General features: G+C 47.3%; 1 protein-coding gene across 1 annotated transcript in view; it reads left to right on the top strand.

The window, feature by feature from the left end:
* LOC102379040 (B box-binding protein-like) overlaps nucleotides 1-11,208 on the top strand; it is a 17,072-nt gene extending 5,864 nt beyond the window's left edge. Inside the window, exon 2 of the mRNA XM_006026431.2 lies at nucleotides 11,096-11,208. Within this exon, the coding sequence (XP_006026493.2) occupies nucleotides 11,096-11,208 (113 nt within the window). The remainder of the gene's footprint in view (nucleotides 1-11,095) is intronic.
* Nucleotides 11,209-19,178: the final 7,970 nt, after the last annotated feature.

Raw genomic sequence — 19,178 nt, 5'->3', positions numbered from 1 at the left:
ATGACACCCAAACTGCACACATGGGTCAGTTCATTCATCATGGAAACAGGGAACAGCTTATAGCAGCAGCTGAGCATGAGAAGGGACTGATACCAAATGAATCCCAAGGGAAAACCAGGAAGGACAGGATGCAGCTGGTGACATTACTTCTTCCGTTAGCTCCAGGAGAGCTGAGAGTGAGGCTATGGATAGCTGTAACCATTGCATCGCTATTAAAACATAGAGATACAAGTCGTTATGATGCAACCCTAAGATCTGCATGATTCTGCCTACATATTACACGAGCTCTCATGGCGGGCAGGGGTTATGTGCCATTTCTCTAGAAAGGGAAAAACTTGAAGCAAGGAACTTGATTTGATGATCCCTTCATCCCTATAGTCAATCCTCAGTGAGGGGGAAGAAGTGCCATCTCCTGAGCTTCTTACAAGAGGTCCTAAGGACCTTGACTCCCCTCTTTGACGTGTCCCATCCAAGTGCTAGCAAGCTTAGCCAGGGAAACATAACCTGGGAAGCAAGCACAAGACAGCACGGCAGCAAGTGAACCAAGCCAGCTCTCATAATCAAGTGTGCTCGGCATCCGACTCCAGCTACGACGCATGGTCTTTGTCTGCCCTTACTGTTCAGAGGAAGCATCGTCCCCTTTGAAAGCTGAGCTTGCTGCATGTCGTTAACCTTTAAAGAGATGCTACTGGATAACATAGGCAGCTTGTCATTGCGGGTTCATTTCATTGGTCATTATGTAATATGTACGATTTCTAAGAATAAGGCGTCACGGAAAAGCCCTGCTTGTGTCGACTGTGTTTCTATGAGCATAAATAGAAGCCGTGCGATTGATTTCCATTCTGTTGCCACGGGTATTAATACTAATGAGTTGATTATTGAAGCGCTGGAAACCTGGCAGCAATTTCAATGTCGGTATAAAAACCTGAAACAATGAAGAGAGCAGAGAAGACCCTCAGGTGGTATAATGCAATACTGCTGCGGCCGCTTCACACAGAGGCAGCAAAGTTGTGAGGAATTGAGGATACAGCCTCAATGAATTAAAAAGAAGCAGGGCAGAGAGAACCAGCTGGAAATCAGGCCCATTGGCTTCATTGGATGGTGTACACTTGGTGACAACCTTTCATAGCAGCACTAGACTGGGGAAAGCAATCCGATCTTGCATGCATGCCAGCAAAATGCTACCAGGAGGTGTATGCCAATGGTTCGTGGGAGTCTGACCCTGCTTACCTTCATATCGGTACACAGCCACAGGGGCTGGACCTGGCAGGGGTAAATCTGTGCATGAATTAAACATTCACCAGATCAGGCCCTTTATGTCTTGTTCGTTTTTGTGATGCAAAGAACTGAGCAATTTTATTTTTTTCCCAGGCGGGTACCAAATAATGTTTTTTCCCAGGCAGGTACCAAATAGCAGTTGCACTCCTAGCAGCCAACCTGCTGGCTCCATCTCTCTCAGCTAAACCCAAGTGGTCAACCTGCAGCCTGGCTGCAAGGAGCATGGGGTAGCCTCCGTGTGCGGCTTGCAGCAGACCAGGGAGGGGGCAGGCAGCCCAGCAGCAGACAGGGGAGGGAGCAGAAAACAGAGCAGGACATTTGGCAGGGAGCACAAGGAAGGAAGCAAAAAGCAGAACAGCAGGTGAGGCAAGGAGCACAGAGCTGGGAGCAAACGAGAGCAGCACATGGGGCCTGGGGAGGGGATCGGAGTTGCACTTGGGGGTGGGATTCGGAGCGAATTTGCAGCATGCCAGCCAAAAAGCAGGGATAAGCAATCCTTCTGGAAACACCTCCAGTGTCAGGACAAGGGGTAACACTCATGGCATTGGCTCACCCGCCTTGGACACTGAAACCTTTCAAGGCCTCTGCTCTCCAGGCCTGGATGTTTAGTAGGGACAGAAAGCTCACAACTGTCCGGTCAAGGCAGCCTTCACGGTGGGGTGTTGTTTTATGGCTAGCCGGCATTCAGTGCCAGCATCGGCCTGTTCACACAAGCCCTGGAACGACAGAAACAGGATGGGAAAGTGACTGCTTGCATTCTTTCTCTCCAAGCCACAACCTGTGCTTTGAGGTTGTTTGTTTTCCCTGTTTCTTTCCAAGCCAGAGGAAATGATTTGGCTTATTGACTTCTTCCTTCCCCTTCTCCTTTTCCTCTTGCAAGGGAGGAGACCATCCCTCCCCCACCATATTTCTCAGGGGAGAATGAACACTAGGCCCCAGTGCTCCTCTCCCTGTGGAGGCTCCATCCCAGGGCACAGGGCAGCGGGGCAGATGCTAACCCTAGCAGCTGAATACTAGTTGGGAGCCAACAGGAGAGACGTGCCTTTGCAGAGGTTACACGGCAAGGTGAGCTAGTCCGAGTTTTGCTTTTCATGGGGGCCCAGGCAGACCTTGTGCCTAGGAGGAGGTGGTGGCTCCGAGCCGTGCAAAAATTGGATTACACCATACTGGGAATGGATGAGGACCTTGGATGCATTCACTCCACCAACACTCCTGTCTGCAAGGAGACCGGAGTCAGAAAGGATTTGTCCCAGATAGCTCCAAGATTTAAAGGAGGAAATTCACTGTGTTTTGATATTATGGGGTCAGAGGTGTTGACATTTCTCCAAAGTGTTTCACAGCAGCACTAGACAAATGTTATCCTCTCTACTGCATTATAGTGTGGTAAGATCAGGAAGCCTCCGCTGAGATCACACACACACCTCTACAGGTGGGCATTAGAGGCGATACATGGACAGTAAGACGCAAGTTAACTCTTTCACTGAATTCAGTACCAGCCCCCAAGAGGTTACAGATTAACCAACATGCTTGCAGGCAAGCTAAGGAAGTACGGGCTGTAAGGTGGACAGAAAACTGGCTGGATCATCAGGCTCAGAGAGTAGCAATCAATGGCTCAATGTCTACCTGGCAGCTGGTATCAAACCGGGTGCCCCAGGGGTCTGTCCTGGGCCTGGTTTTGTTCAATATCTTCATCAGTGACTTGGAAGATGGGATGCAGCGCACCCTCAGCAAGTGTGCAGATGACACCAAGCTGGGGGAGTAGTAGATACACTGGATGGTAGGGCTAGGATTCAAGGTAGCCTAGACAAATTGGAGGATTGGGCCAAAAGAGATCTTATGAGGTTCAACAAGGACAAATGCAAAGTCCTGCACTTAGGACAGAATAACTCCATGCACCGGTGCAGGCTGGGGGCTGACGGGCTGGGCAGCAGCTCTGCAGAAAGCACCTGGGAGTGACAGGGGACAAGAAGCTGAACAAGAGCCAGCAGTGTGCCCGTGTTGCCAAGAAGGCTAAAGGCATCCTGGGCTGCAATAGTAGAAGTGTTACCAGATGGAGGGCAGTGATTCTTCCCCTCTATTCAGCACTGGGGAGGCCACATGTGGAGTCCTGTGCCCAGCTGTGGGCCCCCCACAACAGAAAGGATGTGGACACATTGGAGAGAGTCCAGCGGAGGGCAACAACAATGATTTGAGGGTGCATGACTGATGAGGAGAGGCTGAGGGAACTGGGCTTATTTAGCCTGCAGAAGAGAAGACCGAGGGGGATTGAATAGCAGCCTTCAACCCCCTGCAGTGGGGTTCAAAGAGGATGGAGCTGGACTGATCTCAGTGGGGGCAGATGGCAGGACAAGGAGCAGTGGGCTCAAGCTGCAGCAAGGGAAGTTGAGGTTGGATATTAGGAAAGACCTTCTCACTAGGAGGGTGGTGAAGCACTCAAACAAGTTACCCAGAGAGGTGGTGGAGTCTCCATCTTTGGAGGTGTTAAAGGTCCAGTTAGACAAAACCTTGACTAGGATGATTTAATTGGGGCTGATCCTGCTTGGAGCAGGGGGCTGCACTAGATGTGACCTCCTCATTTCTGTGAATCTATGAAAGGAGACAAAGGCAGCCTGATTTCTCAGCCCTATGTCTCAGGTCCAGTGTCATCATTCAAGGCCACCTGAGGTACCTTTGTGTCCTTGGCAATGATAGCGAGAAGCCCCCCGCCACCCCACCTGCCTGCTCCTCATCTCCTGTAGGATGCGTCCCCCCCTCCCCACCCCAGTCTGGACCCGGCAGGAGTCCGAGCTCTCACCGCTTCCTACCAGACTTGGCACGAGCGGCGAGGGAAGCGGCTGCCTATGCTTCACATTGCCGTTCCCCGGAGCAGCGGGGAGTGGGGGAGACACACCCCGGGGACAATTTACAGTGCAGCCAGGAACGGAGCCCAGATCAACTGGAGCCGGTGCTCATTTATAAACCGCAAGACCACGGAGAGCAGCTCGTCAACGAAGCTCTTGGATGTGGGTGGTAGCAAGGGGGGAGGCTCCCAGCCCTCCTTCGGTTGCGGTGGGACCGGTATGACAGAAAGAAGGATAGGATCGAGGGAGTAGCAGAAGCTGGAAGTTTCTGGACGATTCCTGTATCGTTTAAATTAAACTCGCTGGAGTCTAGAGCAAAACCAGGGCCTTTTGCTGCACCAATGCTGCTCGGGAAAGGCACTCCACTCCCTGCCCAGCAGATGCAGGGATCCAGCTTGAAGGTATCAAAGGCCTTCACCAGCCGTTCACCTGAAAAGGAGCGAGCCAGACTTGCTGTTTGGCAAGGAGGCATTGGCAGCAGGATCGGCCCCATGGCTATTCAGAAACATGGTAGACAAAGGGGTTTAGGGAAGAAGGAGAGGGAAGGGCATTTGCAAGAAAGCAGGACCACCCTGCAGGGAAATGTTCCAGGGAGTAAAAGGAAAACACCGAGGCATTTCGGGTGGCTGCACATTTCTTGCCCTCCCTCAAGTAGATGCTGTTCCTCTCCCCAGGCACGCATGCACGCACACGCATGCACGCACACTCCCCGTCTCCTGCACTAATAGTCCCCCGTGGCAGTGAACAAAGGGAAACGACCTGTGTTCAAGGGAGAAACAAATGGCTCATTTCATGTGCAGGAGAAAAAAGATGAAGAAAAAAAAAATAACAAGAAAAAGAGAAAGAAAGAAATCCCCCCCCCCCAAATCCTCTGCTCTGATTATTTATAAATGATGGTGAAGGCCTTCCCGCTCTCCCAGATCTGGTCGGGGTGTGTGTGTGTGTGGGGAGGGAGGGCTAGCTTGTGGTTAGATGAGAGCTCACACCCATTTCCTTTCCTTGCCCTACCCAGGCATGTCAGAGCCGAGAGCCAAGACAAATCAAGCTCTCGGGAGCTCGCAGACAGACAGCACCACTTACCGAGCGCAGTAATTACAGCCTTTGGAGGAGGGGGTGGAAAAGAGATGGAGAAAAGAGGAGAGGGGCAGTGCCCTCTGCTGCCAAAGCCGAGCTGTCAGGCTGCAGCATCCCAGGAGATCCTGGAAAGAGAAACTGGAGGCAGAAGCAGGGACCTTGCGCTCCCAGTGCCTGGTCCCCCCGTAGCACGGGGCTGGGGTAGCTGTGGATCATGTGCGGTCATCAGGGTTCATTTGAGGCCTCTCCCTGCTACTGGTCATGCAGTGGCTGCAGAAAAACCCTCACAGGGCATTGCTCTGGGAGCAACAAACCGTCGTCTTGGAATGAGCAGCGGGGAGAGCTGCTGTCACCTGGAAAAAGTCCGGCATTGGCTCCCTTCCTTTACACCCTCATCATTGTGGCACCAAGCACCTTGCACTCCTGAATGCCTTTCTCGTCCTCTGCAATTGTGCAGGCAGGGTTATGTTCTCCCCCTTCTTTGGACGAGAGGGAGCCGAGGCACGGAGAGCAAAGCGAGGTGCCCGAGGTCAGGTGGGAAGGCTTGAATGGAATAGGAGCCTGGATCCAGGTCTCCTGAGGATCCTGCTTGTGTCCTAGCCTTCCTGGGTGCCCTTCTGCAGCTGAAAAGGGCTGGAAAATCCTATTTATTCTTCCAAAATGTGCTGGTGGAAGCAAATAGTATTGATTTGTGGAGTTGGTGAATCCAAACGGTGTCTCTTCAGGTTCGATTCTATTCACTTCTATTCCAGCGTCAGCTAAAAAATGAATTATGTATCAGCGCTCGGTGCTGTACAGAATAGAGATTAAAAAAAGGCAAGCCCTGCCTAAGAGGTCTCAGAGCATGAGGTGTCAGGCAGGATGCCTTGGTGACAGGGTTGGGTAGGGTTGGGGGAAGCAAGCAGAGCTCCCCAGGGTTGGAAACTTTAAGGCTTTCCTTCCCCTTGCTCTGCTGTTGCTCAGTCGATCCCAGAAGCACTGGAGGAGTCCTGCGTGTGATTTGCCATGGGTTGGGTGCTTAAAGATTGGAGCCATAAGAAACTTTGGGGGATTTCATGGGAACTTAGCAGGAGGACTATCCATTTTTTGTCACCGATGGCCCAATCCTACAAATGCCTGTTCATATGGGGGTCTCATCCTGCTCCCATTCACGTCCATGCCAGCATGCCATGAAACAGGATAAACTCAGATGAACAGGCTGGTTGGCTTGCAAGTAGCTGTGCTGGGCGACGTGGGTCCTTTGAGGCTCACGCCATGCCAACCCATCCCTCTTTTGCTCAACTGCCTGCCATGAACTATGGAAACATTTTTGCTCTCTGTATTTTTTGAAGTTTTCTTCCTTAAGAAGCATAAGATGCTTCAGGAATGACATAGGCCTTAAGGAAATCACCTGCGATCCTGAGAATTGGAATAAAATTGCAGGAGCTAGTAAGACAATAGGATGAGAAATCTGGAGGCTTCATGCAACTGAACCACCACCCTAATACGTCTGATGGATATGCATGCACTTATTTCCATCAAATACTTCTTTTGCACCCTATCCAGTTACAACCAGCACCCCCTTCTATGCAACTGAACCACCACCCTAATACGTCTGATGGATATGCATGCACTTATTTCCATCAAATACTTCTTTGTGCACCCTATCCAGTTACAACCAGTGCCCCCTTCTGTCCTCTTTACCTTCTCACAGCTTCCTATTCTACCTCCTGATATCCTTGAGTTTCTTTGCCTCCTCTAGGGCAGTGCTGTGCCCAAGCTTGGAGACAGGAAGGGTGCCAGAAGATCTCCTTCTACTGCCTCTTCATGGGCAGGCTGCCCGCAGCAGAGACACAGGCGGGATAGTCTGCTTGGGAAAAGCTGGTCCTCTCCATCATACTTCTTGCACTGCCCTGCAGAGCTAGATCTGTTGCAAGGCATTTTAGATTGAGCTATGAGGATGCGGGCTGCAGCAGATTTTCTCTGAACTCAGCATCAGACATATCTGCTGCCTCAGTTTCCCTACTCACATGCAAGCCAGCAGGCTGACTGAAAGGGCTGTGTGTGACTTTTGCTAACCCAGCTGATCCATGCAGTCTCCTATTGCATCTGTTGTGCCTCCTACTGAAACCTGAACACTGCTTCAGTCTGGACCAGAGTTAGTGGGGTCAGGTGAGGGCTCCTCCTGTTGTGAGTTTGCTGAGGGGAAGGTGAGCTGGAATGATCATAGTTCATTTGTATTTTAACGAGCACACAGGTGGCAGGGAGTGAAGGAAAATGCAGGGGGTGACAGAGTGGGAATAGCAATACATGCTTTTAAAATGCAGTTTGGTGACTGGAGAACTGTCAGGTCAAACTTGGGATAAATGCACCATCTTTAAGGCAGCAGCCATCAACCCTCCCCCAACAGCACATGGACTGAGCTATCTTTAACCCCCAAGGATTGTCTCGGCTGAGCCACAGACATAGGGTCTGGGGCAGTTCTCCCTGACCAAGGCATCAGCCTCTCTGCCTCAGTTTCCTCATTCAGGTATAAGTCTGCCGACCAACTCGCTGGTCCTTATATTGGGCATATCTACACATGTACTTTCATGGGCATTAGCCTATTTTAATGTGCATTAAAGCATCACACAAAAAAAAGTGCACATTCACTAATGCACATTAAAATAGACTAATGTGCCTTGATCTAGCACCTCACAATGGAGTTATTGAATTTAATGCACGTTAGCAAGAGTGCATAAATGAATGTGTAGACATGCTCATTTGAGGCGAAAAACAGAGTTCAGGTTTAATCCAGGGCTGATCTGACTTGCATTAAAGCAGGTTTGGGACAGTCATTTACAAAGGCAGCTTTAATGGCAATGAATTTGAATTAGCTGAGATTGTGGGGGAGTGGTGGGGGTGGAGGGGGAATGCTGATTCAGATATTTCACAAGTACTTAGTGTGGGAGAATAGACTTGGTCTAACATTTGGTTTGAGCCTGAGGGAGATCCCTGTAGTGTTGGCATTTCACTCCTATTCCCCAAATGATGCATTTATCCACAACGGTAATCCCACTTCTCCTGGACTGCCCTGAGGCCTTTGCATCAGCTGTGACCTGCTGCATAAATCTCCTCCATGTAATTTTATGCTTGTGGTTGCATGGTACCAGGGTTTTCCCTCACCCAGAGTCGCCTGCAACTCCCAAGCTAGGACTTTCCAACTGAGTTACTGAGTCCCATACAACTCTCTTTAAAGACATATCCTATTCTAGGACACAGCTGTTCCCCTATATGGGTTCCTTCAAGTAGATCCGTGAAAAGCCATGAAATCCCTAGGTCCATAATAGTAGTGCAAGACTGATGTTATAGCCCTAATGGTGCAGAAAGAAATCCTTGCTTCTAGGCTTATTATTAGGGTCCATATAACCCAGTTTAACCAGGACAGTCCTGGATTTCAGAGGCTAGGCCACTGAGAATTATAATGGCCATCCCATAAAATGCAGGGGCACGGGGTGCAGTCTGGCCAGGAATCGGAGCGGCGCAGAGCTGCCCAGCATGCCACCCCACTCCATCCCCATTGACTGGTGAGAGCATGGGGGGAAGGGAGGGGAAGCAATGTCCTGGATTTCCTTATAGACAGCCTACCTATAATGCCACTTAGCAGTAGGATCACCCCCTCCAAGTGGCAAAACACGGGATAACATATTAGCAGCACCATCTCCCGATGCTTTCATATACCCAAGGATTCAATTTTCCTTCCACTCTGAGGTCCTGTAGAGATGTGATGGGTGACCAACCTGCACCATGGGTGTCACAAGTGGCATAGGCAGCTTGTGTGTGTGGCACATGGCAGATCAGGGAGGGGACAGGTAGCACAGCAGCAGATAGTGCAGGGAGCAGAAAGAAAAGCAGCAGATCTGGTAGGAGAGCACAGAGCAGAAAGCAGAGCAACAGATCGGGCAGGGGAGGGGGATCAGAAGGGCAACTGAAGAGGGCATGGGATGCCTGCCAACCAGGTTGCCCTCCCCCACTAAAGCATCAACCTTATTCATTTTCTTTAAATCCTTGCTGCTCACGCTTACCGTAATCCAGCTTTGCTTGGCTTTTCCAATGATGCACAATGGAGAAAAGTAAACCCCGCCTCTTTTGGAAGCAAAGCATATGAACATTAAAAAAAAATAAATAAATAAAAAGGTTTGAAGGGCTCACAAACCAATGGGCATTTGATGCCTTTATTGGAAATTCCAGCAAATGGTCCTGGCAAACCTGAGTTTAGGAAAATACAAGAGTACAGGAAGCTGCATCAGGCTACATCCTTCTGTAAACCAGCCTCTGAGTCGCTGGAAAGCACTGGCACATCCCACCAACTGCAAAGACAATAGCAGTGCTGGTTTGGCATCCCCCCCTGTGAAAAAATATGGAAACTAGACAGAAGAGTGAAGGCCCTGGCAAAGCCATGTTTTCAGAAGGCCGCCAAGAGCCAGCGGTATTTGGCACATGCCCCTTCAAAAAAAACAAAAAAAAGAAAAGAAAAGAAAAAGTATATATGTGTGTGTGTGTATATATATATATATACACGCACACATACATATATATATGTATGTGTGCGTGTATATATATATATATACACGCACACATACATACATATATGTATTTTTTTTTGAAGAAGGAGAAAATGATTTGATTTTTTTTCCCCCGCATCATTTAAAAAAAAAAAGAAGCAAAGAACAAATTGTTACTGCTCCTCCTGGAAACAGAGCGACAGGAAGGCTATGAATGGATGAATAGTAATAACAACAGACTACCAGGCGTATTATAAGTGGATGTGGCAATTTAGCCGGAGATTAGTGTGAAGTCTGTCACAAGTTTGGCAGCATTAGACCCTGGGCACTCCCTGTGTGGGCTACAAGTAGAAGAGAAGTGTTGCCCCCAGAGGCCAGACAAAGCTGTAGCAAAGAGTGTAAAAATATGGGATTTATTGTGCGTGAAGCACACGCTAGAAAATCAAATGGGGGTTTATAGAGGTAAAAGAAGGGGAGAGTCCATTTCAGAAATATTTACTTTTTATTTTAGGAGAATTTTCAATGGGAAATGCAACACAAGTTTGGTAAATAGGATCCCCTTCTGGCAGGAACTGAAGAAAATCCGAGGCTTGAAAAGTGTGAGCATATTCCCCATTGCCCATGGTGGTCTGGGATCACACAATGGAGGCAGCAGCCCTGTGTGAAAGGGCAATGAATTGTGTTTAAAGACCCTGTTCCTTCAGGAACAACACTAATGGGCACTGGTACCATACTGAGAAAGGTTAGAGCAGTCTGAACGCACTGGGTGCATCTACACAAGATGCCTTAATGAGCAGTGGACTAATCCTCCTGCGCATTAGTGCGTCACGGCAAAAGCTGTTCTAATGCACAGTAGAATTAGTCCACGGTGCATTAGTATCACTTAAAAGATGTGTGCCAGTGCTACTCCACGTCAGTGCCAATTACTGTGCTGTAGGTTAGTACCTGTTATTAAAGGTCATTTATACACATACCTTTTTGTCCTGCGATGTGCCAAAGATCTGCTGCTTTGGAGCAGACTCGATTAATCAAGTCTGCTCCGCACACAAACGGATGCAAACTGCGCTGCGCTACGTGCAGTTATATAAGCGGAGAAATGTGGGCCAGCATGCCGAAAATGTGTTTTAGTTCAAAAGCGCGCCACTGCCATTTTCTCAGCACTGACACACATTTCGCCGCATATATGACTGCAAGCAATGCAGCCCTGGGCGCTTTTCAAAGCACCCAGCATTATGCTGGTTGCATGTATAAAAATACCCACAGGTACTAAATTTAATGTATCATCATTACAGTGCATTAATGCACATGTAGACATGCCCACTGATGCCTTGGTCTAAGTTAGTCCCCCCATTAAAAATCATATACCCCCTGAGATTTCAGGTAGTAAGGAGACGATGCTGATGATGGCAAACCGCTACAGTGATGACAGCAACAACAGAAACCTCATCCCTTCCCCACCCCGTATCTCAGAGAAGAGGGGATGCAACTACTGAAGTTGGTGTAACTTGGGCAAAGGCATCAGTGAAGTTAGAAGGCTAGCATCTTCCTCGTTTTTTGGTTTTATTATTCCCTAAATCCATGTTATGTGCTGGTGCGTGTACAGAGCACAGCAGGCCATAAACAGATAAGCCAACCCAACTTTCTTATAGAAGAGACCACTTTCTGGGCAATCCTCATCCATAAGAGAACAGGGTTGTGGATGAGCGGGATAGTTTGCTCCATTTCTAGTGTTCTTCAGGCCTTCACAGCCAGCCTTAATATAGCTCTATTTATGGACATCACTAGCAGTACCTCCCTCACCTTCTCACTCCAGATAGCCTTCACTTCAGTCACCAAATGGTGCTACCGTAGAAGCATGGACTCATAGACTCCTACAAAATGAGGGTTGAAGGGACCTCAGGAGGTCACATCTAGTCCAACCCCCTGCTCAAAGCAGGACCGGCCCCAACTGCATCACCCCAGTCAAGGCTTTGTGTAGCCAAGTCTTAAACACCTCCAGAGATGGAGAACCCACCCTTTCTCTGAGTAGTTTAGACTGGAATCACTATTTACTGCTGTCTTGAATGATCCTGTAGAGATCAAATCTTCTTTCCACATCCCAGTCGTTTGCTTCAATGAGCTGAACTGTCTTGATCGTTTGTACCATGCAAAGTCACCTGAGATTACAGTGCTAGAAGGCACAGCTATTTTCCACTATTTCCCTTGCGTCATTGCCTGCTTCACAATCTGCATCATAAATCAAAACCCTATAACCAGCTTCTCCCTACAGCCAGGTGGACTCATCCCAATTGCCCCGGGCAGGATCCAAAATGATGTCAGAAAAGATATTTTTCATGGTGGGAGGAGACCTGTACTTCTGGGCCACCAAGTACACACTGTTTCTCGGTCCTGTGTCATCTGAAACCCCTGGAAGACAAGCCTGGGATGCATTTTATAACAAAAATGCTAATTTTCTGGGAGCATGACCTGAGAGCATGACCACAGAATATGTTAAATGCTAATAGTGTCACTGTTGAGCTTCTCAGATCAGAGGAGAAGGGAACAGCCTTTCCAAAGCAAGGATATTCACAGTGAGATCCACCTGGCCCTTACCCCTGCTTTGCCCTGGCAAGGTACCACTTATAACAGGGTCTGCCCTGATTGACAGTGTCTCCCTGAGCCAGAAGCAACATGCCCTCACAAAACACCATACCGCTTGCTACAGTGGGATGCTGGGCTCTGTTTACCACCCTCAGTGTGAAGGACTCTCGCTGATGTTAGTTGGAAGTGTGTGTCCATTGCCAAAGAAACTTGGGTTCTCAGTGCCTTAATATTCCTCCTCCCTGCCAGGACGATACAGATCCGTGGTGTTCATTGATACAATTCACCTTGCAGTGAACTGGTGACTCAACGGTGCTCAGCTACTCATGATTTACACTGCCTTCCCCAAACCTAGGACAGAATCTACTTATTCACTCCCAAGCTCCGTGTACTCTCTCCTTTTCCCACTCCCAAACCCTATATCCTGCCTCCTGAAACAGCAGGTGATAAAAGTATAGTAAAGAGTAACTCAGAGGGTGAACTACTTAGCCTTGTCCCTGCTTGTCTTTCACTGATGCACTAAGTCATCCATCATAGGAGCCAACATTTTGGTCTGCATAGGTACAGCCCCTAGCACCAAGGGCCTCAACTCATGACTAGGACTCCTTGGCAAGAAGGGGCCTGTCTACATGAGACCTTTGCCGCACATTAGCCTAACAACACTGCACAGTAGGGTATCACAGCACAAACCGTGCTAATACCTACTGTGCTGTGTTATTAGAGTAATGCACAGTAAGCACTAGGGCTCTGCAAAATATTGACGGGTGTTTCATTTTGAAGCTGTTTCGACTGGTTTTGAGCTCGAAACAGCGGAATCAAAATGAAAGGCTTTGAAACAGCTTCAAAATGAAACGAGGGCACTCAAAATGTTTTGAAAGTTTTGAGGCTGGGCTTGCTTGCAGGTAAAGAGAAAGTAAAGAGAGAGAGGAGGAAGAGGGGGAAGGACTGCTCTCATATTGACTGTGTAGCTGGCCAGTGACTGTGATCCTTCCCTGAGGTCCCTTCCAATCCCAGTGCTCGGGGGGAGGACCAGAAAAACAGCATAAAAAGCAGCATTGGTTGAACTGAGCTTTCTCTGTGCTTTCGCACTTACAAGTGACATGAGTTTTGCTCTGAACACCTTGAGGTGCAGTTTCCCAGAAAGCTCTGAACCTATCTCCTTAAAACGTGACAGGCTTTGTGGCCTCAGCAGGGCTTACCCTTCCTGTTTTCATTTGAATCAGGAAAGAAATGACAAAGTTACAGGCATTTTGTGATTCTCCATTATAGCCTATGGGTGAAAGGTCGAAACACGTCAAAATAACATTGAAACAGCAAAATGAAACACTTCAAAGCGGCAAAACGAAAGTCGAAATGAAACGGTGCTGCTTTGCACAGCCTTAGTAAGCACCACTAAATAACCATGTGCCAGTGCTACTGTGCAGTAACTTTAGGTACTGCCCATTTAGTTAGTACTTTATTGAGTACTAAATAAAATGCACAGTATCTAGGATGCATTAATGAACGTGTAGAAGAGCCCAAGAAGGCACTAGACAGATATCACAATTACATCAGTAATGAAGGATTGATTGTAACAGCCTATAGAAATAACTGTAACATCTGCAAGCTCCTGTAGTCATAGAGGGCTAAGAATAAATGTAACATTTAACTGTTTTAAAGGAGGAGGAAGAGCTACATCAGCTGTCATGAAGTAACCGTATAATGTGAACCTTGAGATACAAATGAGCCAGATCACTGTAACTAATACCGAATAAAATGGGTTAAAACAACAAGTTGTCTTGCTAGAGAAGCCAGCAGATAGCGTAACAGCTTAGATGGGCATTATTTGATACTGATCCTGATACATTATTTAACAATGATGACATTTGTCTATGCCTTTAATATAACTATGTTGTTGTAACCTTAGTTGTGTTTCATTCGGGGCTGAAGCTACAGCAGCTTAGCTTGCTCACACCTCTGTAGGAGAACACAGATGTAACACTCATACAAGAACAATTGATATGTGCTCCTAAGTGGCACCTCCTGTCTCCCTTTAAAGATGTTTAAAGTTACTTGTGTCCACAGCTATAGAAGCATTTGCCCTCATGCAGTAATGACCCTCAAGACCGAGTCATGAACCCCAGTGTGGCAAAAGTGAACAGGGAGTTGTTACCAGTCCGAATAAAAGGGGACTCCTGGACACATTAGAAACACAGACTCATAGACAACGAGGGTTGGAGGGACCTTAGGAGGTCACATCTAGTCCAACCCCCTGCTCCAAGCAGGACCAGCCCCAACTACATCATCCCAGCCAAGGCTTTGTCTACCTGGGCCTTAAAAAACTCCAAGGATGGAGATTGTACCATCACTCTGGGTAACCTGTTCCAGTGTTTTACCATCCTCCTAGTGAGAAAGATTTTCCTAAAATCCAACCTCAACTTCCCTTGCTGCAGCCTGAGCCCATTGCTCCTTGCTCTGTCACCTGCCCCAAATGAGAACAGTCCAGCTCCATCCTTTTTGTATCCCCCCTCCAAGTAGTTGAAGGCTGCTATTCAATCCCCCTCGGTCTTCTCTTCTCCAGACTAAATCAGCCCATTTTCCTCAGTCCTTCCTGATAAGTCATATGCCCCAGCCATCGAACCATTTTCATTGCCCTACACTGGACTGTCTCCAATTTGTCCACATCCTTTCTGTAATGGGGGGCCCACAACTGAACACAGGACTCTAGATGTGGCCTCCCCAGTGCTGAATAGACGGAAATAATCACTTCTCTTGAATCATTTAATAGATTTCTAGGGTTGGAAGGGACCTTGTAGATCGAGTCTGACCCCCTGCTCTAGGCAGGAAAGAGCGCTAACACACCTACCAACGCGTTGCTGCAAGTGTCTTGCTCAGCAGATTTACTCACACTATGGATATGACCAGAAAGATCAAAACAATTAATCCTCAACTCACTAATGTTGTGATCTGTGTTAAGCCACATTTCTTCCAAGATCTCGAGAGCATAACCTTCTCAGGTCATGCTCCTAGAAAAATGGCTCTCAGGTCATGCTCCCAGAAAAGCTGTGAAGGGTTCACGTCATTATAGAATTATAGACTCATTATGATAATCATATTATGAATTATAATTACCAGTCTCTTAATCTCCTTGGATAATAATGACAATGATGATGACAACAATGATGATGACATCAGATATTGCTCTGTTATGCTGTTGTAAATCTGAGTAACTGTTTCTGGAGTGAGGCCATTGATTTAATTCCACTGAGTGGAGTTGCTAAAGAATAATAGTGCAGCTACTGAGAGTGGGATTTAACCCAAATAATCTCTTATGGCCAATTAGTGTTTGCAACAACACAGTCAGTTTGCAATAACACATCAGTATTTACCAACAGGGAGGGAGGTATATTCAATGCCCAGAAGATCCCCCAGTCTAAAACAGTTTACGACAAAAAAATGCAAGCTCCAGATAAATGCAATGGTAAGGGAGGAAGATGATCAGTGAAGGGGTAAGTTGGAAAGGAGCCATGCAAAAATATAGGGAGTGTAGAAAAAAGTGCACCCTGCTGTGTACCTGAGAAGTGTTTTGAGTTACAATGATCCCCTGGAACAAACAGAAGTTGACTTTTGGTGCCAGAGGGAGGGAAATCTAGTTGATGGTTGGGGGCCTGAAGCCAGTTTCCCCTAGCAATGACCCTTCCTCTCTCCCAGCCTGTCCCAGTTTCAGCATGGGAGAGGGGAAAGGGAGCAGAGGGAGCTCATTCTAGGGGATCTCCAGCTGCATTGGTGATGCATAAGGGGTGCACATGGATACATGTGCATCCCCTGAGCATGGCGGTGCATCCCCTGCGAAAAGGCCCCGTTGACATTGCTGGCAGTGCCTGTAGGTGGTCCGGGGGCATGCAGCATTCGTGCCCTCCTGGCACTGAAGGTGTGGTGGGTGAACTGGAGCAGGGGCTGAAAACCCCCAAGACTAAACTCCCTCCGCTCCCTTTCCCCCCTCCCATTCTGAAAACAGGCAGACAGAAGTTACAGAAGATGTTTGGTTTTGAAACGTCTTCATTTGACCACTCATGCAATGAGGAGTCAGGTTGTCACCTGACTAGCCATTTTTGAAGCTGTCTGCAGCCATGCACTTGCATTTGGTCGTGGCTATAGACCACTTTATGTGGCCAGATCAGGAAAAAAAGTGTCACTTCTGTCTGCACTCAGGGATTCAGCTAGAGCTTTGTGGACGGGAAGTGGAAATCCTTTCCTACTGGCAAGGGTAAAGTGAATGGAGGCACAGGACTGAGAATGGCTATGGATGATGATTATAATGATGTGAAGAGTAATAAGGAGAGAAGGTTGAGAGGAACCTGGGGAACTGTAAGAGGCTATGGGAGATTAATGAGAAAGTGGCATATAGGAGAAGAAAAGATAGAACTCGCTCACTGCTTTTGTGTTGGGTGTTCACTCCCTGATTGCTGTCTGCACTGCAGTGGTGATATGTCCCGGACAGGCAATTCCTAAGCATGCTCTACCCATGCCCCACATTTCTGTACCTGCAGCCATGCTCCAGACCTGGAAATATACTCGGTAAAACAGCTTAGAAAATCTAATTGCAGATGCTTTTCAGAACATTGCATGGAAAAAACATAGTCCAAAGAAGAGGCTCTTCATGGACTCCTGCATCTGATATACCTTGTGGCTTCCAGTACAGTCAGTCTGGATCATTCTTTAGAAATTAAATGCTAAATTCTGCCTAAGTCCTATATGAGTAAGTATGGTATCAATCTGCATCTGTCCCAAGGTGACTTGTCCTCAGCCAGAGAAGAATCTATGATTAAAACTCAGCTCTCCTGATGCCTAATTCACATGAGACCAGCCTTCTTCCCCATATATGTCCTTGATGGATCTATCCAAGGGCTGGCTATGGGTCTGAGTACCTGGACAACCAATGCTCCATAAAGGAAATGTATTAAAGAAATAACACAGCAGCAATGCACTATAAAGGTACAGATTTTGAACCTGTGCCTTTTGCAATCAGTGAGAGCTCTGGATACGCAGAGAATGCAAAGCTGGAGTGAGAGTAGACATCAACTCATGACGCTAGCAAGAGAAAATGATAGATAGAAAGAAAACAGCTGCTTAAACTAACCCTTCTCCTTCTTAACTTGTCAACGTGCTACCAAGGTAACAGCCATCTCCACAATATTGGTGCCTTGACTAAACAGCTTACGCTGAACTGGGTTGAAATAATATGTTTTTTCACCTGCAGGAGTGAAACATTCAAGACGGCGTTCCAAGACGGATCTGGTTAAGGTCATAAAAATTTTGTGGTAACCTATATATTATTTTTATGCATATGCTTAACACGATGTATTTTATAAATGTGCTAAAGTCCCATAAATCACTTAAAATGCAGTGTATCACGCTTGGGTCTCTTACCAAGGTATCGGATGCTTATATATATACACACATGCATGCATGAATGCATCCAGAGGCGTGCTGAGAGATTTGTCACCTCCTGAATACAGCTGATGGACAAGGAGCACTGCTTACGCGTCTTCTGTGTGGGAGGTCGTGAGAGCAGTCACCGTGTCCATGCTCAGTTAATAGTCATAATTAGGAGTACACCATTCTAACGTTTAGTGTCTCCCTAGAAGAATAGGAGACAAGGAAGAGCTGTATAGGAATTACATTGCAGGAAGCGCACCTGTTGTAGAGGCTCCAGAGGGGTAATTATGGTGGAATTTGCCCAGGGGTAGAAGGACAATATGAGGTCTTCATACCACCAAAGTCCTATGTGGGACAGTAGTGATGGCATCTACCTTGTATTCACTTGCTGTTTGCAGATACGAGTTTCAGTATAGTGAAGCTTGTGCAGACGGTATCAGTTTCTGCATTTTAATTATGTCTGGAAAAAGTGTCCAGATGTGGCTGCTGATCTGTTTCAAATATATTGCACCAGAAATCTCTTGAGAAGACACTGTTCCAAGGTATTTTGTAACCTGCAAGTTTTAGGCTTCTTGATGGAAGAATTACAAAGTGCAATCCAATGGCAGGTGTTAGCTGGGGGACCAAATCATGTGAAGGTAACAGTATAATTGCTCTTAGCATCACTGAATCTGTACGTTGGTGGAATTTGCCCCAGCAGAACGTAGAAATGATCTTGCAGACCAGACATCCTGACTCTGCAATTACTCTACCAATGATTTTTGCAATCAAAGCCAATGATCTCCATGATGCACCTCGCTGATTGTCTACTATTCAGTGGAGGATTCCTTCTGGCAGCCATCACAAAGACAGCCTTTCCAATAGTGTTCACCAAGTCCATTGCTATCACGCATCACACAGCTGTCACTACGTTTCACACCACAGCCATTCACGACTTCATACCAGTCATGTAGACAGCAGTCAGATTCTCCTGCTCCTCTACATGAATTAATAGAAGTAACCTAACCATGCCCAGCAGAGAGTCAATGAAACCCCCCGGTGATCAATTTGGAGTCCATCCAGGATAGTGAAATGAGGCACACACACACTAGCAAGTTCATTACAAACACTGAGTGTAATAACCCTGGAGCGATACCAGAAAGAAATGTGTCTCAAAGACCTTGTAAAGTAATGAACAAATCAGAACCGCTTTGAGACTGGACTTTTATATCATAACATGGGTCGCTATGTGTCTCAACAGCAATGGGTGTTTAGTTCATTGTACAGAGGAACCTTGAGAGCAGACAATGGCTTTTCTATGTAGTGGTCAAGAAGTCTATTGTTCATATTTACTCACGTATCACATTCACCCCCAAAATGAGGCTTTCAAAGGTGGGATGCATGAAACAGGGAACCAGATTTTTCTGCCCAGAATAGCAGCAGTGGCATTTGTATTCAGGCAGAACTGAGGGAGTCAATTGACTTC

Source organism: Alligator sinensis, unplaced genomic scaffold, assembly GCF_000455745.1.
Source record: "Alligator sinensis unplaced genomic scaffold, ASM45574v1 scaffold1298_1, whole genome shotgun sequence".
NCBI lineage: Eukaryota > Metazoa > Chordata > Crocodylia > Alligatoridae > Alligator > Alligator sinensis.
This window is presented reverse-complemented; position numbering and strand designations above follow the sequence as displayed.